This window comes from Rattus norvegicus, chromosome 1 (assembly GCF_021556685.1).
Source record: "Rattus norvegicus strain SHRSP/BbbUtx chromosome 1, alternate assembly SHRSP_T2T, whole genome shotgun sequence".
In the NCBI taxonomy this organism is placed as follows: Eukaryota; Metazoa; Chordata; class Mammalia; order Rodentia; family Muridae; genus Rattus; species Rattus norvegicus.
Window position 1 is genome coordinate 159,018,696 of NC_141534.1, and position 23,330 is coordinate 159,042,025.

Consider the following 23,330-nt stretch of genomic DNA (forward strand, 5'->3'; position numbering starts at 1 on the left):
CGTTTATACAGAGGCTGATGATGATTTATAGAGAGGTTGCAGAGAAAACTGAAGCATCAGATAGGAAGTTCCACCGAATAGACTTAAAATACCTTCTAAAACACAAAGGAATCAGGAAGCCCCCAATGGAGTGCAGACAGTGAAGTGTCTATTAGTAACAATGACTTTAAACAATGGTTGAAAACTCCCTAAATCTACGTGTTTTGACTCGGGATAGTTAAAATCCAAAAGAAGCAAAACTCCTGCTCCTTTCCACTGGCAGCTGCTGCAGCTGCTTTATCCTTTGTTAGTAAATTCCAGAAAGCAGGAGAGTCACCATCCTGAGGGCTAAACATGCATTTCTGCATGCAGGGCTTTATGGGTAATTTACCCCGGGTTAAGGCCTTAGCACGTCTCAGTTGTTGGCAGTTTGCCATGAAGATTCACTTCTGCAGAAGTACAGGCCTGCACCCTCATTGCAGGGTTTTAAATCTCCCCCCTCAACTGCATCTTCCTTTCTCCGTCTATAGTAAACTACACCCGACCAGTGATTATCCTGGGCCCCATGAAGGATCGAATCAATGATGACTTGATATCTGAATTTCCTGATAAATTTGGCTCCTGTGTGCCTCGTAAGTATCACCTTTGTTTCCTGTGAGCTAAAGCTGGAATCCTTGGTGGATAATCACATACAATCCTGTCCCTTTAAGAAGTATCTCTGGTGTGATTCATAAGTCACCAGTTACCCAGTGTCTGAGCACCAGATTTCATGTATCCACCTAGCACTTTTCACCTGGGCTGTCACAGGTATTGTTTTCTGTTGATAAGAGCTGACCTTCATCCCCAAAAGATAACAAGACCTCCTGAAACCTCTCCTACCACTTGAAACAACAAGCTATTATTTATAAGCTTCAGTGAGTTCTCCAAGATTGATGGAAATACCACTGCAGCATCTGTAGGGATAATAAGAAGCAAAAGCACACATTGAAATTGTCTCTGAATGACTTAGTGCATAGTAGGCCAGTCCTCAAGCCAAACAGTCTTGCCCTTGTGTTTTGATAGTCCCAGGTTATCAAGGTGTGTGTGTGTGTGTGTGTGTGTGTGTGTGTGTGTGTGTGTGTGTGTGTCTGTGTGTCTGTGTCTGTGTCTGTGTGTCTGTGTGTCTGTGTGTGTGTATTACTATATAGGATATATTATATATTATGTACTATATAGCATACACACACACACACACACACACACACACACACACACAACATTGTCTTTAGTTGGGAAGGGGTGAGTAGAAGCCTGTTTATAGCATCTGCCTGTCTGAGCTACCATTTTTGAGAGAACTAAATGAGAGGAACTTGAATGTTATTGCACATGCCCTTCCGCCCTGCCCACACTTTCCATTTTCTTTTCCTGTTTTTCTTTCATTAATTGCACTGTTCTATGTTTATAAGTACATATTGATTATACAGGATTTTTTAAAGTTAGCCAAAAAAACTGAAAAGTATACATAATCCCACATAATACCCAGAAATAAAATCATTCTTCCTTCCAATACATTTTTTCATGTATTTAAGTCTTTAAGTCTAAGTTGTTATATAATAATTTAAAATAATTATATTCACCAAAAATGATAGGCCTTTTATGTTTCCTTTCCTTTTTGATATAATGGGCTATGATAAAATATAATTATGTTATAAATTACTATAGCGAATATATTTTTTTACCTTTTGATCAATTTTAAGACAAATATTTAGAAAAAACTATTTGAAGGTTGAATATACATTAACTTTTGAAAGCTACATAGCTACTTCCCCTTTATCTTAACAAAATATTAACATAAAATTGTTAGATTTGCTGACTTTTGGTCCCACCTGAACAATGATTCTCTTACTATACATAAATGTAAGCCCCTAAACATATTCATAATCACATGCCACACTTTCTTGTGTCTTTCATAATCTATTTATGTGTCCTGTAGTGCTACATGTTTTGAAGCAGTGCTTATATGGAGACAGGATCTCACTGTGTAGACCCTACTGGTCTGGAACTCATGACCTTGCTTCTGAATCCCGAGGGATAGAATTGCATGTGTATAGGCTTACCCTCAGGTGTAGTGCTGTCTTGCTGAGTATGGATTGCGTTGCCTTCCTTTACAGAGTATTTTGTTTTTAGAAAACAATAATGTACTGGCAGATCAGCATGTTGTACTTGCAACTTGCTTTTAGAGCTGTGAAGATGGGCCTCAAGCCTTCTGATACATGGCTCTTTCTGCTACACCAAATGCCCAATTTCATATGAATTTCAGTATCTTCTAACACTAAGCGGCCTCTGGACTCTCCACTTAGACACAGCACTGAGGCAAAGGGGAAGAGATTTGCCCTCACAGCGTTCATCCCTTATAATTACAGCTGTGCCTTGTCTGTTGTCTGACACCTGAAACAAGTCATCTCTTGTATTTTGTCCTGTTATATCATTGCTTATCTGAAACAGTAAGGCTGTGACTCATGGCTGTGGCCCATCGTATTACAGATGACGTATATCCATGTATTTGTGGTAAAGGATGAGTAGAGAAAATACCACCTGGAAAAATGTGTCTTACTCTAAGTGTGTCTCAATTTCATTGTTTCTTCTCTCATAAAGATACTACGAGGCCAAAGCGTGACTACGAAGTCGACGGCAGAGACTATCACTTTGTCATTTCTAGAGAACAAATGGAGAAAGATATCCAAGAGCACAAATTTATAGAAGCCGGCCAGTACAATGACAATTTATATGGAACCAGTGTGCAGTCTGTGAGATTTGTAGCAGAAAGGGTACGTTTGCCAATCCTCTCATGACTCCCCTAAAGATTTCTGGTAGCAAACTGCTCTGGTCTTTGCTCCTTCTTCATTACAAATTAATGTCCATGCAGAGAATTACCTTAAAGCAATGTCATTATTCTTTAATATAAAATAAAATATTCTGACTGACTTGCAGATGAAGGGAACAGAGGACAACCATTAACCCAAAGACATTAACAGCCTGCAGATTATGGGGAATTCATTAGTTCTTGGCTTACTATCTGACCAAGATTAATAAGACTGAACTTACGTATTAAGAGATCTTTGCTACTCATATTTGCCTAGATAGGCTGAGTTTGTTTTTCCTCTGAAAACTTAGCATGGTAGAAGGGAGATTCATGGGAGAGTGGTCCGGTCAGGTTGCCAGAAATTTTAACTTTGAAGGGGTATTAATACTACAGTCTCCTTCTTGACAATATCAGAAGCATGGAAAAGAGGAGAATATTGAAGGGAATCTAGGATAGGAACCCACTTTGCTGTGCCTTTAAGATCTGCTCATACATAGAGCCTCTCTCCTGTAACGGCATATGAATAATCCACAGGAGGAGAACAATTGTCTGTCTGTTTGACTCAATGTGACCCCTGCCTTTGATGTTACCTTCTTTCTGATATACTGATGAATTCAACAACTCACTTCCTCCACGGAGACCCAACATAATAGGTATATGGTTCTGTTTTTAAGAGGAGTGGGGTAAGAGAAAACTGGAAATCAGAAAGAGAGACCCATGGAAGATTCATAGACCTGGGAAAACAGCATGAAAGAAAAAAAAGATGTCTCACCAAGAGCATCTCCAAAGCCAGGGTGTGCAGAGAGGAGTTGTCCTCCTGCCAGGAGTAAGAGATGAAAAGAGCTGCTCAGCAAACCCTGCAGTGGAGATGCTGGCGATTCTGCCTACTGGAAAATTCCTTTTAGATAAACAAACCCAGATCTATACAGTAGCCTTGTTTTAAGAAAGGATTTCCTGTATTTCCCCAGAAGGCACCAGACATGCCAGAGACAGAGGCCACCTAGGGAAAAGAGGTTCTGTATGAATTTGGATGCCTCTAGAAGTCAGAAAAATCGTATTTTCTCCTTTCTTGAAACCCTTCTACCAATCATCCATTCTACCAATTTAAGGATAGCTGGCTTGTGAATTCAGTTTAACCCAGCAGAGTGGCTGTGACCTAAGCCTCCTGAATAACCAACACTGTAAGAAATGAGTATTTAAGACATAGATAGGCAGGGAGTGAATTGGTTCTCTTCTTAGGAGATGTCCTGTATCATGTGTGGCTTCATGCAGGGGCCAAGACTAAAAGGCAGGCACCAAGTGGTGCTTGAAAAATTCTGACATAGCTGTCAATGTGTCCATAGGCAACCAAGGGTAGGAGCACCAAAGAAAAACCTTTGCCAGAGATGTCCACCTCATCCTCATTCCTAGGCAGGACTAGAGCTGAAGGAGAAAGACAACAACCAAAGCCCCAGCTGTGACATCATCGACTCTGGCTAAGGTCCTGCTCCTGGGCAGACACCATGACTTAGGCCAAAGTGAAGAGCACCATGATTCCTGCTACCTCATGCACACTGATCACACTCCTACCCACCACTATACCTCATGGAGACTGGCAGAAACAACACGAAGGGTGGCCTGCATTATGCTATCCCCTCCCTCCATGCAGCACCTAGGCTTACACCACTGGTCAGTGGAAAAATACTTTAGAATCTCATTACCAGAGAGCCAGAGATGCCCCAGATCTTTAATAGAAATATCATTGATAATACCAGAGGAGCAACCTATTGCTTAGCAGGCAAAAACTCATATATATAAAATAATTTTTAAAACTTAAAAAAATTGCAATTGATAGCCTCAACAACCAATTAGATAAAATGGATTAAGATTATATAAACAGCAAGGCATGGATTTTGTGTTTGTTTGTTTGGCCGCAGTCAGAAAAGCACACAAAGGTTAAGGAGAGAAAAAGCTTCAGGACACAGAAAAACGAGAGAAGAAAACCACACACACAAAATAGTAGGAGGCTTTTAGGGCCCTGAAATAAGAATGAGTAAAATACAATGTTACTGCAGAACACTACATGCAGGATACCAAAAGTACAGCAATTTTTAAGCTGCTACAAAAAAATGGCAATATGATTATCGGAGACTAACCACAGATTTCTCAACAAAAATTCTATCATGTAAAAAGGAGCACAGTGAGATAGCCCAAGTCTAGAATTAAAAAGCTGTACCTAGCAAGAATAGCCTTTAGAGGAGAAAGGGAAATGGATACCCAGCAAGACCAAGAATCACTGAGGTATTCGTGGCCATTAGACTAGCTTCACAGAAGCCAAATAAGATAAAAACAAAACCTAAGAAGAGGCACAGCCAGGTGTGGTGATGCCCGCTGTATCCTCAGACTTTAAACGCTATTGAAAGTTCAGAGACAGCCTGGACCACATGGGGAGGGTCCTGGTAAGGAGAGACAGAGAACGTCACTATGTAGTCAACAGAGATATACACACTCTACATGTGTCAGAGGGCTCACTTTTATAAGCCTGGCTCTGGTGCAATGGCAGTAGAGACACGAGTGAGGCTCAAGTACAATAGCAGTGCCGTAGCCACTGGTAAGTTTCCCCTGCTCACACAAATACCACTTCACCTATGCTCCTATAATCAGCCCTATTTAAACTCACTAAGTGAAAGAGGTATGTTGGGAAGAGGAAAGAGATTCATTGGCCATTGGAGTGGGACAAGGAGAATAAAAGGGTTGAATATGATCAAAATATATTGAAGAGTCATAAAAATGGTAAGACATATGGTTGTGGACTAGAAAAATTAATATTGCTACAATGTCCACACTACCCATCCTCAGTAATCTTGAGTACCAATTTGATGGAATTTAGAATCACCATAGCAACAAATCTCCAGGCATGTCTGTCTGCAAGAAGATTATTCAGACCAGGTTAATTGATGTGGAAGAACAACCTTAAGTGTGTGCATTGTTCCATGGTGTCCCAGACTGAATAGAAGGAGAAAAGGCTGAACCCCAGCATTCACCTCTCTCTGTTTCCTATCTATGGCCAGCTGCTTCCTGCTCCAGCCACCATGACTCCTCCGCCATAACGGCTTGCATCCTTCCTCCTATAATTTGCTTCGGCCTGCTATTTTATTAGAGCAACAAGAGGAGGAAATAATATATAGCCCAAAGTCTCAATATAGTACAATCCCTATCAAAATATGAATGATTCTTCACAAAGCTTGAAGTAATTTAATCCTAAAATTTATATGGAAGCACATGCATAAGAAAAGAAAAAAAAAAAAAAACACCAGCACCTAAAAAAAAGGAACCAACATTCCAATTCCTAAATTCAAGAGATAGCGTACAGCCAGATTAATTAGAGCAACAATGATTTTGATTAAGATCGAATATCAGACACACAGACCATTAGAACAGGCTAGGTTTGCTGAAACAAACCAACACATAGACAGCCAACTGTTCTCAATAAAAATACCCAAAAGTCTGAAGAAAGAGAGAGTTTATTCAATGTAGGATACTTTTTAAACTGGATTCCTTTGTGCAAAATTCTGACACTTGACTTCATTTCATCCTATACATAAATCCTGTCAGCGTAGACTGTGGAGCTAAATGAGAGACCAGAAATTCCTTAACTGCTAGGGGATAAAAAGGACTTCAAGGTATTGGATCAGGCCTTAACCACCCAGAAAACGTTTTTTAATGGATAGATGGGGTTACCTCAAACTAAAAAGTTTGTACACAGCAAAGAAAGTGCTATGAGGATAAAAAGGCAAAGAAATGCTGGTATTTTGTAGGGAAAATGAGAGCTAGCATAGCCATCATTAGAGTAAAACTTCAAGCCTAAAGCCAGGGCCTGGAGAGATGGCAGTTAGGAGTACTACCAGCTCTTGCTGACCTGAATGTGGTTCCCAGCACCTATAACTGTCAGGCAACCATAACTCCAGCTGCAGGGGATCCAGTGCCTCTGACCTCTGCCAGCACCTAAAGGTGTGCACGTAGCCTACACGAACTCACATGCATACACTTAATTAAAACAGTGAATCTTGAAAACTAAAACTAGAGCTACCTGAACTATCTGTCCTACTGTTGGCTACATATTCAAAAGATATAGATAGATTCAGCATATCAAAGAAATTTTTCCAGGTCTATGGTACTTATGGCAATGATATTAATGACTAAGACATAGAATCAACCTAGGTGTATGAAGCAAATGAATAAAGAAAGTCTAAGATAGATAGATAGATAGATAGATAGATAGATAGATAGATAGATAGATAGATAGATAGATAACCTATCATCTGCAGCAAAATGAATGGAACAATGTTACATTGGTGACCCAAGCTATTCACACTAAGACATGTTCTACATATTCATTCTCATATGTTAAACAATATTGACCTCAAAGAATAGTAATTACTAAAAACCAAGAAACCTGTTTGTTTAGGAGAGGGTAGAAAGAGTTTTCTTGGCTTGATCAGTACACACAGTAAGCATATATAGGAATACCACGTTGAACCCTGTTAATAGATAGAATTGATGTCTTTCACAAACATATCAAGATTAGGAAGTTTAATGTCTGAGAATACACTAGAATATCTCTAGATTCATCTTCCCAGCAGGCAGTCTATCGCGTTATAAGGACTGTTTCTAGTAAGTAACCTAGAAGGATGCATCTGTTTTCCTCTTTGGACATGTAAGCACCGCCGGTGTTGACTGAGAAGAATGCTGTCTAGTGCATAGTGGAACTGCGTTTCACCTTTCCTGTAACCAGTGTGCTTCACAGCCAGCAACCTCAGCTTTATTAACTCAGCGATGAGGCATGAAGCATCCTGGTGTGTTTCCCATAAGCATTCAAGCATCCGCTGCACTCTTCCTCTTATACAGACAACATGCATTTTCCATGTACTACTGACTTAGGACTGTGCCTATCTACATAAACATGCCTTTTATCTTGTGTAAACTTCTCTTAGCCTCAAAATAATAAGGCCATTTCTCCCCGGGAGGTAGAATGAGATGTGGCAAATCATTGTATTTTCCCAGAAATATTTTATGAAGTAGCTCCCGGCACCAAGCATCCGCGGCTTTGGAAGCCAAGTTAAATGAGGTGTGTTATAAAGGAGGAGGCTTTGATCTGTTAACAAACCACTGTAATACTCACTGAAAGAGTAGACATTGAACCACATAAAACTGAAGGGAATGCTTCTGTGTCCGCCTTCTGTCGTGTACGTATCAAGACAGAGTGCACATAAGCTAAGACAGAGTGCACATAAGCACTGAGCAAATGTAGAGAATTGCTAAAAGCTCCTGTGATCACCATCCTTCCAGATCTAACACTGGTTAAAATGATGAGATGTTTACTCAACCAGTTCCGCCCAAGCTCAAAAGCTGAGCTTCGGTCTTCCTACTAGTGAATTTGGGGTTGTTGGTCAATATCATCAATATTGCTAAAGCTTAGTATTTTCTCCTGTAAAACAGTCAGTAATACCTACTTTGCACTTCAAATTATTCACTCAAGTGGGATTTTTTTTTCCCAGTCTTTAGAAACCCAACACTTCATACCTCTCTCTAAAACATGCGGTATTTTATTTCATTGAACACTGGCCATTTTTCTTGATATCTTTAAGGTATTTTTCTTATCTTTCTACCAGGGCAAACACTGTATACTTGATGTATCGGGAAATGCTATTAAGCGGTTACAAGTTGCCCAGCTCTATCCCATTGCTATCTTCATAAAGCCCAAGTCTCTGGAACCTCTGATGTAAGTAGAGGATAAATCCTCATCTAGCTCCCTGCTCTGAGTACACAGCAAGCCACAGCAGTTTGTCATAAAGGCTTTCAGATAGGAATGGCAGTGTCGATCATTAGCATTTTCCTCTTTTAATATATATAAAATTATAAAATATTATTTTACATTATATTACTTTATATTTATATTATCTTATATTGTTAAATATTATATATTGTTGTAAATATGTTATACGTGTTATTAATAATGACATTTATATTTTATATATTATTAAATATTATATATTTAATTCAATATATATTTAATGTTTTGAGTCAATAACTCTTTGCTACTTTATGAATTGTTTTCATCTTTACATTTTCTATTTGTTGGCAGCTTTATTTGGTCTAAGAGGTTTATGGAGGGATTGGGCAGTTATTTTAGCTTTGGTTTTAATTTTTACCAATCACAGAGGACTATCATCTTTGTATTGTTTCTTAACTTTGAGAACAGTTTCACAGGTAAATCTTTAAATGTGTTATGTTTTGTTTTTATAAAGGGTACAAATATTTCAGAATTTTTCCATTGACATTCTACACTACCTTTAATAGAATTCTGACTCTACCTTATGATATGCAGACCCTGTTCTTCACAGAGCCTTCCCTAGTGACATGACTATACCCTTAATTCATCATCTCCACATCTGTGCAAATACATAAGCATGGGAAATGCATGGAGGGAAGTGCATGGATCTGATGTTGTTTCAAAGCATTTCCAAAGGTCTAGTAAAATACTTCTCTTCAAATCCAGTAAGCAAATTTAGGCAGATGTTCATGATCTAACCGAACGCCCATCTAGACAGTTTCCATACAGCAGTGAGACTACTGTAGGTAAGGTAGCAGAGCAAAGAGGCCACAATCAGAGACATGGAAAGTGGACAGTAAGGCCAGCTGGATTTTTTAACCAATGATCCTTCATATAACCTTAGCACAAGTTGCTTGAGCTTCCCAAGGTTGAACAATGTCACAGGGGCTCATTTAGTCCTTATTATACAGTAAGTGCTCAGAAGATAACATTATTATTGCAAAATACACAGGGTTACTTTTTATGAATCACTAATTCAATCTTATCCTCATAAAACACATAAGCAACTTCCTGGAGAAAGCCAGAGACGAGGTCAGTGCCTCTGCTACAAGAGCCTGGCTTCAGCACTGCCTCCAGGAGAGGCAAACACAGGCCTTAAGAGAATGTTGTTGGGCTGAACCATGCACAACACACTGGAAAACAACGCTTATGGAAAAATGGTAAAAATAGAAGGTACTTATTCCCAGAGATGAAAGCCATTGTTTCCTGAGTATATCAGTTACCTGTTTGCTCTCCTCTGAGGACAAAGCTGCAAATTGAACCACATTAGTTAGAATGGCAGCTGCGATGATAAACTTCAAACACGTAGTCTATCTCTGGGGAAATCACCAGAGTTGTATCCTAAGAACAGAGTATATCCCCACAAGTAAAGTAGACAAGAGTTTTTGCCAAGGCAGAAACTAGGAAGCAACCATGAAGAACATTAACCCCAATTATCACATAGAAAATGTGTACAGATGATGAAATAGTGCTCTTGTTGTTACTCCAACGGCACACATTAAACTTCTTCTGTGAGGGGTATTTCACACAAATTAGTTAAGTGACCACAATGCCATTATGTAAAAGTGATTTATAATCTGTAGACCGCCATACAAAGCTATGCAATGTTAACCTTAAGAGGAGAAAAGTGGTGCTTGGCTCTTGGGAATAGCCTCATAAAAGCTCATTTCAGAAATAGAAATTAGTCCACATCATAAACACACAAGGGACGGATGACTTCCTAGCATAGGAAAGCCTGAGGGACCAAGAGCAGTGGCACACCCTTAGTCCAGTGTGACGCTGGGAGACAGCCCATCTGGTGCTCAATGGAAGATCAACTTCTTCCATAACTACCAGATGATTCATGTAGTTCTGCCTTAGGGCCCTGTCACAGGCACTTATCACCAAGGAAGAGTAAGCATGCCAAAGGCTGGATGCCACAGTGAGGACAGTGTCTTTGGCATAATGTGTTTCAGCCATATCCATGGATCTGCACTGCTGTGGTGATGACACTCAGCCTTCTATAATCTCATTACTAACGGCTGTTGTTTATGGCTCACTCTTTCCTCGGGATTTTACTTCAGGAGCAATGCTGCCTTGAATTGCCCATTCCCCAGGAAGGAGCAAAGCTCGGTCAGCTGGAACAAAAGCATAGCGGCTGTCACAACGAGACAGTGACACACCATCACACACATTACCTCTCCTGTGCATCATCCACAGAGCTGATTAGCAAGCACACAGCTGCCTCTTAGGAGGAACATAAATTCAAGGGCATATATGAAAGATATTTTCATAATATGCTGCCTCCTGACTTCTGTGCCTACCCCATAGGAATGAGAAGCTTTCCTGTGTCCATGCATCCTATTCCCACCAATGGTCTTTTATGGCTTTGTACCCATGATGCATTGTGTGTACCCCTACTTGCATCTATGCCATAACCATATTTATTTCCCTCATTCACCATTTAGTCATCCACTCATTTGACAGCTATTGAATCAAGCTGATGTCATATGCTAATGAACAAACCATAGGCTTCTCCCTCAAAGAACCTGAGGCTTAGGTATGAACTCTGAGAAATACAATGAGACTATTTATAGCAACAAAGGTGCAGGAACACGGAAATACTTACTTTGTACTTCAGTTCTCAGTATCATCCAAATCCATGTCCGACTTCTTTCTTTACATAGCTGTGTTTCAAAAGATACTAAACTTTGGTATAATACGATTTGGTAGGCTGTAGTTGTGGGAAGGGGCTCAATTTCTTACTCTAGAACTCTGATTACTTTATAGACAACCTTAAGGAAGACCCCTCTCCATTTCAAGCCCCCATAACTTGCACAAGGAAAGGGATTGACTAAGCCTAGGGGTTCCAAAACTGGATCTCTTGTGTCCAAGTGGCACACAAGGCCCTGACACCTTCAGAAATGTACCTTACCAGGCAACCTAACCAGGCAATCAAAACCTAACCATAACCTAACCAGGCAATCAAAATGTCTATTCGTTTGGTTGAACCTCTACCCTTAGTGCCTAGAGGCTATGGGAGAATAATACCAATATGAGAATGGGAATCAATTTCATGTTAGAGAGAATTAGAAAAATGTCCATTTTCCTCCCACCTTCTTGTCCTTGAGACTAGGTTAGGTAGTTACCATATGATCAAACAACATTCTTCTATATAATTAGTGAGAAACCAGACTAATAGAAAAGACAATCATGGCATAATTCCTTTATAGTCCATTTTCCTATCTGAGCAAATATCAAGCAGCCATCAAATTTTCTTTTTGGTTTTTACCCTTTAAATACATTACAATTTACAAATAGTAATTCTATGTATTGACGGGATATGGTATAGTAGTTTGATTCATAAATACAAAATGTAATGGACAGATCAGACTCCTCAAATATCCATCATTTTGAATCATTCCTGAGATCATGCCAAATCCCTATTAACCATTTAGAAATAGTCAACTGACTGCTGTCAACCACATTTAGCCTAGAATGCCATTAAACATTAGAGGCGATTCCTTTTTTCTGACGGTACCCTACACCCTACGTTAGAGATCCTTCTATACCAAGCTCCTCTCTCCTAGCTCACCATTTGACTAAGTTGCTCGATTATAGTCATATTTGAAAATATTGTGGTCCCAGCACTTTTCAGTGATTCTGCATCCACTGTAGTTCAGTCCCCTAGCAGACACATTTGCTGTCATTTGTTCATAAGAACAGGAAGTCTAGAGTTCTCGTCACTATGGCCATGACTCGACGTCTGTACAAGTTGAGTAGTTAGAGCTACAGAACCCCTCAGGGATCTGCTCTACTCTGTATAATACTCCAGAAGCTCTGAGGGTTTCTGCTCACCAGACTCGCATGGAAGGTGGACAGTAGACATTAAGAGGAATGCAGGCAAGAAATTAACCCTTTTATAAGGTTATACTCTTGAGTATAACCAAGGCCAGTGCTCTTGGTATAGTGCTACCTAATAAACCCAAATATATGCTCATCTTTCCTCCGGCTGATCACTTCTGGAATGCTGTCTTCATGTCATGTCCTACATATATTTTAGAGATGTTGAAACCTACTCAAAGCCAAACAAAGGAAGTTTAGGTTTAGAAATACAACAAAGAAGTTGTTGCGGAGCAGTCTGTTCTGATGAGGTGTAACCTCAAGAGACACATAAGCACTCCATTTAAATACACTGGGGCCTGCTGGAAAGGACGTTTATAGTCCTGCTCTAGGGACTGCAGGGAAGCAAACAGAGGTCACAGATGACAAGAGGACAGGTTCTACTTTAATCCTGTGCTGCACATTCAGCTGAGAGGAGAGTGGGCACCCTAGCAAGTGACCCTCAGTGGCTGAAATGGTTTCACCAACGAGTTCAAAATGAAGCCTTGACAGCTACTAGGATTAAACTATGCTTCCTACAGGGTTCATTTTAAAATTTCGGAAACTTGTTATATTCTCTTTGTGTCCTAATATCAAACCCTCATTTTCTCAGGGAGATGAATAAGCGTCTAACGGAGGAACAAGCCAAGAAAACCTATGACCGGGCAATTAAGCTAGAACAAGAATTTGGAGAATATTTTACAGGTAAGTTTCCTCAACTCCCTGGTACTAGAAGAAAAGATAGATGTCTTGGTGCTATACCAGGCATAGGCTCCATGCCTGGGAAAGCTAGATCCCAAATCGTTCCATTGCTTATACCCTTGTCTGCCTTGCCCATTTGGTTTAGAGCTCTGGATTCTCTCCTCTCTCATTCCTGGTTCTCCACTGGTCCTAAACCATGAGTGGCAAATGCCCTGATCTATCTCCTGCTATTAAGGAGATCTTAGACATGCTACCTCATTAAACTGTCTCCCTGATATTTTCAGAAAACTTGAAAATGAATGTTTTAAGGCTCAAAACAGGTAGTGTCTACAATAGTTACTATCCTGCAGCCTCTACCTTGAAGACCTCCAGAACTATCTCCTCAATCAGCAGCATGAGACAAACCCACTTGGAGACGTTTCAAGACCAATAATAGCTTTGATTTTTTTTTAACAATGTCTTTGGCAACAAGATATTGTGGGGAATATGAATTTCTTGTGGATGTCCTGAGTTCCCTCTCCTTCTCTCCTCTGATGAAAGACTGATAAAATCCAGAGAGAAACCAGTCTTGGGGGAATTTTTCTAACAGCAGATTCTCAGTGATTGATAACAAGGTACTTGAGTCTGGGGTGTAGGGCAGAGTGGCTTTCATAAGGCTCAAAGTTTGATCCCAGCATCCTTCAAAATAACAGCGACTTCCCTCATAAATTACTGGCATGAAATGAGATATTGTTGCAGTTGCTTTGAATACCAAAGGCACCACGAGCAAGGCACTGTGTAATTATTTTTACTAAAGCTCACATTAAGGTGTCTTTTAGTAACATGAGTGATTTTAAAAGAGCATTCAGGTGGGGAAAATCTGAGGGCTGGAGAGATAGCTCAGCAGTTAGGAACACTTGCTACTCTAGAGGACCCAAGTTCAGTTTGCAGGTGAGAAAATTAGATCGAAATAATAACCATTTGGCTCATAGTTTGCACTCATAGGTAGATTACTATAGTGTGATCTGAAGATTGTGATGTCAACTCTACTTCAATAATAATTCGTCTTGAAGTCTTGGTGGCATACGGATGGGGCTGATGAGTTTGGGAAACCCAACTCCAAGAGAGCATTTATTGAAGGAAAAAAAAAACTGTGTTCAATTCTCCACTGAGAGCCACGTGTCTTAGTAATTTACAACTTAGTGATTTATATCTCCTCTTATTTATGTTCCTTATCAGGTATTCATAGTTTAAATATTCTATGAGATAAAAATCTTTCTTTACAAAATAACTGGTGTTTCTGGGTGAACTAAGCTTGTCCTTCAAACCTCTTATTATTTCCATATCTATGAGACCTGAATTTCAGCCTTCATAAAGTTTAGAAGCTCTACAGCCAAACAGGGAAGCTCAGTCTGAAACTGCTGTGTGTTCTGCTCCAGTGCCTGGCTCAAGAGCAGCCATCCATGAAACAAACACTTTTTTGCTAGAGTTGTGAACAAACACAGAAAGCGCTAAGATTGGGACGCATTTATTACTAACCTAGGGCAGGGAAAGAATATTTTAAGCACTACTGAGGTGACCGTTCTTGTGTAAGCACCCTGCATTTTCCCCCCCACTTAAAGGGGACATTAACTCCTGGTGTCTGTCACTGATTTCGGTTAGGTGAGAGATCACAGTCCTCACCCCCAAGGCAATGCCTCCTAACTCTTGCTATTTTTGTCTCTGCAACAGCTATTGTCCAAGGAGATACCTTAGAAGATATTTACAACCAATGCAAGCTTGTTATTGAAGAGCAGTCTGGACCTTTCATCTGGATTCCCTCAAAGGAGAAGTTATAAATTAGCTACTGCACCTCTGACAACGACAGAAGAGCATTTAGAAGAACAAAATATATATAATATAACACTTGGAGGCTTTTATGTTTTTGTTGCATTTATGTTTTTGCAGTCAATGTGAATCCTTATGAATGTACAACACAAACTGTGTGAAGCCATGAAGGAAACAGAGGGGCCGAAGGGTGGGACGGAAGAGACATAGCAGTATGCAGGAAGGCTTGGGTTTGCTCAAAGTGCCAGGTGTAGGGATGAACCTCTGATGGGCTCTCTGCCCTAGAGACGGGCAGCCTTCTCACCCCAGCAGATGTCCAGAGCTGATTTAGCTGCTGAGCTCTCTGTGTTTGCTTTAAGAAAAGTTGCCAGCACTCGAACCTCACCAATCTACCCTTTACCAACCTCTGTAATTGGTACACTTTGAATTTTATAACTATGCACATCCTTTGATTTCTTAACAAGCAAAGGAAATAGGGAAAACAGAAAGGAGTCCCTTTGGAGATGACATACCATCAGGGGAGGATGATTACTTAGTTTCCTTGGCTGGCATGTGCAAAGACCAGCGTGCCGTGTGTGGAGGACTAACGTTACTGAAGGGGGTTCCACCTGGCCTAGCTTTAGGACTGTCAATTGTCTATTTTGCCATTTATAAGCTGAAAGAAGGCACTAAAGATGAGAATAATTTATACAATAAATATATTAAATGTATAGAAATGAATTTCTATAGGTTAAAAAGTTTTGTGAAATATTTTGTAAAGACTAACAGAAACATTGAAAGACTGAATGTCCGCACTCTCAGCAGGTGATCAAATTTAAGACTTTGAGGCTGCACTCTCCCTTTTGTCGCCAATGATCCATTCAGAGCATCTGAGTTCCCTCCAGGTCTGACAAAGACTTCCCCTTCACCCCTCTCCCCACGGCCATGCACACTAGCACACTAGCGATACACTCTTATGGAACTTGCTCCTTAGTAAGTTGCCCTCATGAATATTTTTGGACGAGATTTTTGTTACAATTCTTTAAGCCCATGGCTTTTCAGAGACAAACTCATGCAAATAATCGAAAGGGAAAGATTGCTTTCCTCTAGTTAAGTAGCCTGAGCCAACCACGCAGATAGTCAAATAACTTTGTTCCTAGCTACTTGTATACAGTTCAAGAACTATTCAGTATTCTGGCAAACCATAAGTCATTAGAATTATCTTTTCTTTGTTTCACAGAGCAATTGAAGTGTTTTGTAACAGTCCAAGTTGGCATTACAGGGGAAGATCTGTCCTGAGATGCACTATTTCTCTAAGGAAGAGAAAAAAGAGAAGTTATCTAGTTGGGAGTGATGAGGGACGCACTTTGTTTCAGTATATAGGGCAAAGAGAACCGCAAGAAAAGGACAATTTATGGCTTTGAGCTCAACCAATTGAATTGCCTTCCTTAGGGCTGCACCTGGACCAAGTTTATTTTTCTAACAATTATACTAATAATGATTTTAAAAGAGAAACCTCCCAGAGCCTATAAGCTGAAACACAAGAGTTAGCTTCCCACTTTAGCGCTGATGCTGTCGTCAGCCCTGGTTCTGCCCAAGGTGTTTTGAGAGAGACTTTTTAGTGTTATTAATAACCACTCATGTCTGGGTTCTATGCATGCCCGGATTAAGCCCCATCGCCTTATTTCTGGGGTACATCAAGACCTGGCAGGGATCCTGCCACACTGTGCAGTCAACCAGCACATAGGCTGGAGTACAAGAACAAAAGACAGAGCCATCAGAGTGATGGGGCTTCTTCTAAGTTAGAACATCAGAGCTTAAAACTGAGAGTCTCTTTCCAAAATCAAGGGTCATTCATCTTTTACGAAATACCATCGTCTGCCCAGTTGCAGTCACCAAAACAAACATTTAATTGCAAAAAGTAAGCATCTACCTAGAGTCTTGAGGCTGCCTTTGCCAAACGAAGAGGTACCAAGCAGCCACGTGTATCTTTTTCCCTCAGTTTTCTAGAGATAGCCTTAGAGGGCTCAAAAACGCTAAAAGATGTGTCCACGTCTGCAACTCACCAGTTTCAGGTCACGGCCAACTTCCATCAATATAGCTCTCAGAAGTTTTCTGCCACTAGAATGCCATTCCTGATCCCAGCTCTCTTTATAGGCCACCATGATAACTTCTTTGGTTTCTCCACTGAGCATGCAACCATTTACCTTAGAGGACTGTCATTAATGAGTAGATGTTTTCTCTAGTTGTGTGACGTGCTTTCCATTTGATAGTATTGCTGTGGCTGAGTACAATCAAATTGAACCACAAACCACTGGTTTTGTAGTAATACAATTATTTATTTTCCCAGTATAGATGCTTCCGGATTAGCATTAGCACTGATTTTTTATGTAGATTTATATAAATATAAATACATATATATTTGCTTGATGAATCACCAAGCACCTTGGTGAGAGGGTCTTTTCCTATAGAATTCACTCATCCATTTTGTTGTGTCGTCCTGCTCTTCCCAATGTTGAGGTCTCTATGGCTCCAAAGAACTGGTGTATTTTGCAGCAAATCCAATGACATATAGGGAAATGGCATGAAAGTCACCCAGATCACATCTGGTGCAAATGCACCTGGAGCCTTGGGCCAGATTGGTGCTAACACTGCAAACTTTGTCCGGAGCTCTCTCCAATCTGAAGGCTCGCTGGGGGCACAGTGTCACCTTCACATGCTGGGCCCTTTCGGAAAAGTGCCAGATCGTGTCACTGGTGCTATTTTTCATGCTCTGGTACAATGTGTAGCACCATGGGGGTCTCAGCTTTACCAAAACCGAAATCCCACCTGTCAGCCAATTATTGCTGAGGCATTTGCATATTGCTCTTTTCCATGAGATAGGATGGCCTATTCTTTGAAGGCCCTTTCTCCCAGACCCAAATTCAGGGGTTGGCTCTATCCACTTTGCAAACCCATCTAGATGAAGCTACACTCGGGTGCCTCTGTGAGCTGTCTTAGACCCTACTGCCAGCCCTTCAGGACAGAGTCAACGGATGCTCTGTACACCTCTGGCTCTCATCTCTTTCTCCTCCTCAGTTTTCCTCCTCATCTCCTCTCATCATCTGCCATTTTGACCTTCTCTTTTTATCCTTCCTGGGTTGTTGAACTTGCCCCTCCCTCTCTTTCCTCTGTCTGTCTTTTTCTGTCCCTCTCTCCTTTCTCCATCTCCTGTTCCCCTTACTCCTCCTCCTCCCAGACATGCCCTCCCTCCCTCCTCTCTCATCTCACACAGTTCTGGTCATCAGTACATCCGGCTCCTTAGTTTTCCTGTCCTATAAAGGGCACACGGCTGATTCAGACAGCAAGTCCACACAGTGGACTAATGACACAAATACTTGGGGTCACCATTTATTTACTCAGCCCAGAAAACAAAGCTGAGTGAGGCCCTCACCTGGAGCCAGTCTGCACCACTGCCCCAGCAGTGCTGATGCAGGAGCTGTGGGCCCCGGCACCTAACTCACTCCCAGCACCGCCCAGGCTGAGGATGCTTCCTTTCCACAGAGGCAAACTCTGGCCCCAACAACTATTCTAATGAACCTCATTGAAGCCATGACACCGCCCTGGTTTGGAGAGAGATTTTTCCCTCTATATTCTTTTTCCCGTTTCCATGTGAAGCCCCTCTGCTTTTCAGCTGGCGATTGCTCTGGTGAGACTGAATGGACTTGCTAGCGAAATGACATCTTTTTTTTTTTTCCTGTCTTGGTCCTGCCTAAAATTCCTACAAAAGAAAAAAAAAGCATTTAAGTCAAGGACTAAGGCTAAATTTATTATACTAATGAGTCACTCCTGGGGAGACATCAGTTCCCTTAAAGCATGTGGAGTACCTCCTGTGACAACTGATTTTCCAGGAAACTCCATAGAGAATTCTGTGGATATGCATTAATTATTTAAGGGTATGGTATACATGGTATGCATACCACGTATACACATTACCTGAGGTAAGATTCAATGTGGTTGGAAACACATACACACTTCAGTCTGTAAATATTCTTCCTCACTGAAACCTGTGCTTCAGAAACCATTTCTCGTACAGCTGTGCAGTTTATTGTAGCAGCTGGAGACAAGCTAAGGCAGGCAGTGAATTTAGACTAAGATCAGCTGAAAGAGTAGTTTCTCCCTTGCAGCTCACAAGGACAGACAGCTAAGTGGCGAGGTTGACTCCCAATGGGATGGCGAACTTTTCTTCTTTTCAAATTTGTGTTTCCTAAGTGTATCTTAACTTCTGAGTGCACCAGGTTGTACCCATTAGATCCTTTTACTATGACAATTTTGTGCTTCTCTCTGACAGGATGCTTCTCCATCAAGCTGTAATGCAGGATGGGAGGGGAGGGAAGGAGGGAGGGGGAATTACTCCTTGCCTGGCTGGAGTTTACAGAGACACTGCACAGCTTACACTCCTGTTAAGTGTAAATATTCAACACTTCCATTCCATTTGTGTAAAAAATAAAGCACACACGATTATAAAATCAAGATGTATATTTCATACTCCGTGTGTCCATGAATATTTTTTGCGTTTCCAGATGTTGGTGGAGGCCGCATTGTAAAAATGCCTGATAGAGTGTTTATTATAAACATGCCGTGGTTTTCTTATATAAATATTAAAACAATTTCTACTTTATAGCAAAATTATATTCTCCAAAAGCATAATTGTGTCATTTTGTAAGAGAATCACTCATTTCTATTTTTATCCATTATGTCTGATTTCAAAGCAAAAATGTAGTCAGAATATTTTTGCGCTGGAAAATGTTGGCACTGCTGAGAGGAACTGACAGCACTGCATTTGCATATTTTTAAATATTTGATTAACATCTTTCCTTTTAATCAGATTTTTTTCCAGGAATGAATAATGTATTAAAAGGTATTAAAAGTTAGGCTTTCTAAGACATGCCTCTAGATGAAGAAAAAATTCCCAATATCAGAAAAGGCTAAGAATACAGTTTTTTTTCTTTATCTCATACTTAAGGCACAAAGAAAGGCCTAATTTGGAGACACAATATCATTATACACCCTAGGGTCACCAAATAAACCAGCACCAGCAAACCGAGCATATCAAAGCTGCAAGGTGAAGGAATCAGTGTGGTAAATTCTTTGGTTTAAACATACTGTCCTCTTGGCATTTAGGTAACGCAGGTATTAAAGCTGAAGATCCGAAACAAATTCCTCCCAGGAAAAGGGTAAAAATGTTTACATCAATGCAGTCACTCTCAAGTATGACATGTAATATGTTATCACTGATTGGAACACCGATTCCGGAATCCAGCTCAATTGACCATACTATCCTGGTCATCCCCGTGACCCATCGGGGGCGGGGGGTATTGAATGGTGCAATTCGGGGTAAACAGAGCTTTCCACTTGAACGCATTGAGGCTGTAAGACCAGAACAGTGCAAACCTCTGATGGCAGGAATCCTATTACCATTGACATTCACGTAGCCTTGCCTGCTTTACTATTAATGTTATTCTCCATAAAAGCCAGACTAATTTTGATGATAAGTGTCAATTCAGAAGAAAACAGCTGGAGGAGGCGCCCCTGATTTTTGTACCCTATTTCATTTTCACATCGTGATCTCTCTAGAAGTCTCGAAAACTAGAAGTGTTTAGGATCTCTGAACCTAAACAGGCTTAACTACAAGTAAGACCTGTGTGTTAGCAGGTACACAGACCAACCAAGGCCCAAAACCAAGAAAGATCTGTCAAGGGAAATACCAGCTTTCTTGATATAACCAGACACCGTCTCCAAAGGGAAGGGTGTCTTACCCTGGTCAAGACAGGTGGGACTTGTAGTACCAGCCCCCTGCAACTCACCTTTCTTAGGGACATCTCAGAGGCAACACCATCATTAAACTGACCTCTCTCTCCCTTCAAACCCCATGACTCAAGTGTCAGATCTAGGCTCTGTCCCTAATTCCCCTTAGCATACTTAAGACAAAGTTAGAATGATTCAGGGAACTTTGCTAACAAAGAGAAATAAAGGATAATCTGATCTCTGAGTTTAGTGTCCAGCTCCTGGTAAACTTTTGGCATGACAAAGACCATCTTTTCCTCACTTTCTGGGAGTTCTGTCCAATACGGCCCCCGCAGAATCTTCCTTCTGTGTCCATAGCCAACCCAGAAGCAGTTGTGTAAGGTGAGCTCTCTGTAATCACCATCTCCCCTTTGCTCCCATATACTCACTGAAAATGGAAGGAACTCAATATGATTGGCTGTGGTTGCCTTTTACAGTAACCTGCAAGGAACGAATGGTTTACAACAAATCTTGATGTTCAAGGTCAAAAAACTAAGTCCCAGGTTGAGTACCAGTTTCTTTCTGCCCTATCTTCTCAGTTCTGAATAACTGATCAGGTAAACTTCTGTTCTTTAAGGCCTGTTTGTGCATGTTGCATGCACAAACCCTATCAGGAGTTAAACACACAAACCAGGATTCCCTCTAGCATCAAAATCTACCTCCAACTGAAAGGAGAAGAAAGGGAGAAAGTATTTTTATTTTCAAGGAAGCTTTTGAAGACCTCAAGGAATTTTAAGAGTTTAATTATAATTTATAATTTAATAATTAAACTTTTGAAATTCCTTGTGACCCTCAAAAGCAAATAATGAAAAGTTCCTTAGTGTGGACTTGAATCTCAGGAAGTGAGAAGAGCAGATTCCATGAAACTATGGAAACAGTTTGATTAACTTTATTCTCCATAGATTTTAGGTTGTCAAAATTCAAACCACAAACTATTAAAGAAAATGACCATGGTCCTGAGGTCAGACTTGAAAGTAATTTAGGGAGAGATTATTTGAAGAAACTTCCTTGACAATCCTAGTGGAGAGCTTCCTCCAGTCTAGGGGCTGCATCAGAACTTCCTGGTGAATGGGCTTTGTGACAAGTGTAATCTGTGGAACGATTACTAAGAATAAGGTGTCACTCATAAAAAGCAAACAATCTAATGAATTAGAAGTGTAAACTTGTAGAAAAGTGTGCTGTGTATAAAACTGGAGCCAGACAAATCAGTAAAAATTAGAGTATTTAGCCTGGGGGGAGGGGGTGATGCATGTCCTTTAATCCCAGTCCTTTGGAGACAGAGGCAGGTGGATCTCTATGAGTTTGAGGTCACACTCATCTATATGGACAATTCCAGAGCAGCCAGAGCTACATAGTGAACCCTATCTCTAAAGAAAGGAAGAAAGAAAGAAAGAAAGAAAGAAAGAAAGAAAGAAAGAAAGAAAGGAAGAAAGAAAGAAAGAAAGAAAGAGAGAGAGAAAGAGAGAAAGAACGAACGAACTCAGGCCAGCATCCCATTCAAAAGCTACCTTGCGGTTGGTTGTACAACTAAAATTTTCCGATTAGGACTGACTAGGTGGCTCAGTGGACAAAGGTGTTCATCACACAAACCTAGCCACCTGAGTTCTGTCCCTGGAATCCATGTAAGGCAGGAAGAAAGAACAAACTTCCGAGAGTTTCCTTTTGACCTCTTCAATTACGCTGAAGCATAATTACACACACACACACACACACACACACACACACACACACACACACACACACACATCATGCATTTATATGCACAATGTTAATAAATTCAAACTTATTAAAAGTAAAATTTTCAAAGAAAAGGATTTCCAAAGAAGGAGCAGTATTTAATTACTTATCGTTACCATTCCTTGTATTTTTAGTCAAAAAAAAATAAACATTTACCTAAACCTGACCTATTTACATGCTACTGTAAAAAATAAAGCAAATTACACAGAGAAGTCTGTGTGTAGGATGGAATATAATTTCCACCCTAGGCCTGTAATTTAGGAACTCTGGGACAAATCAGAGAGCACATAAAAACTAGGAAGGGTGACCTTGGCATCATCTGGGAAGGGTGACCTTGGCATCTGGGAAGGGTGACCTTGGCATCATCTGGGAAGGGTGACCTTGGCATCTGGGAAGGGTGACCTTGGCACCTGGGAAGGGTGACCTTGGCATCATCTGGGAAGGGTGACCTTGGCATCTGGGAAGGGTGACCTTGGCATCATCTGGGAAGGGTGACCTTGGCACCTGGGAAGGGTGACCTTGGCATCATCTGGGAAGGGTGACCTTGGCATCTGGGAAGGGTGACCTTGGCACCTGGGAAGGGTGACCTTGGCATCTGGGAAGGGTGACCTTGGCATCTGGGAAGGGTGACCTTGGCATCATCTGGGAAGGGTGACCTTGGCATCTGGGAAGGGTGACCTTGGCATCTGGGAAGGGTGACCTTGGCATCTGGGAAGGGTGACCTTG

The 23,330-nt window shown here is 40.8% G+C and overlaps 1 protein-coding gene across 23 annotated transcripts in view; it reads left to right on the forward strand.

Annotated features, from left to right (window-relative positions):
- Dlg2 (discs large MAGUK scaffold protein 2) overlaps positions 1-19,709 on the forward strand; it is a 2,073,609-nt gene extending 2,053,900 nt beyond the window's left edge. For 14 of the 23 annotated variants that reach the window (XM_087586773.1, XM_087586779.1, XM_087586780.1 and 11 more), the window contains 5 exons: positions 510-611; positions 2,614-2,786; positions 8,473-8,582; positions 13,168-13,259; positions 14,967-19,553. In XM_087586773.1, coding sequence (XP_087442899.1) covers positions 510-611; positions 2,614-2,786; positions 8,473-8,582; positions 13,168-13,259; positions 14,967-15,073 — 584 coding nt within the window. In that variant the 3' untranslated portion in view covers positions 15,074-19,553. 23 annotated transcript variants of the gene reach the window in all.
- The last annotated feature ends 3,621 nt before the right edge of the window (positions 19,710-23,330 follow it).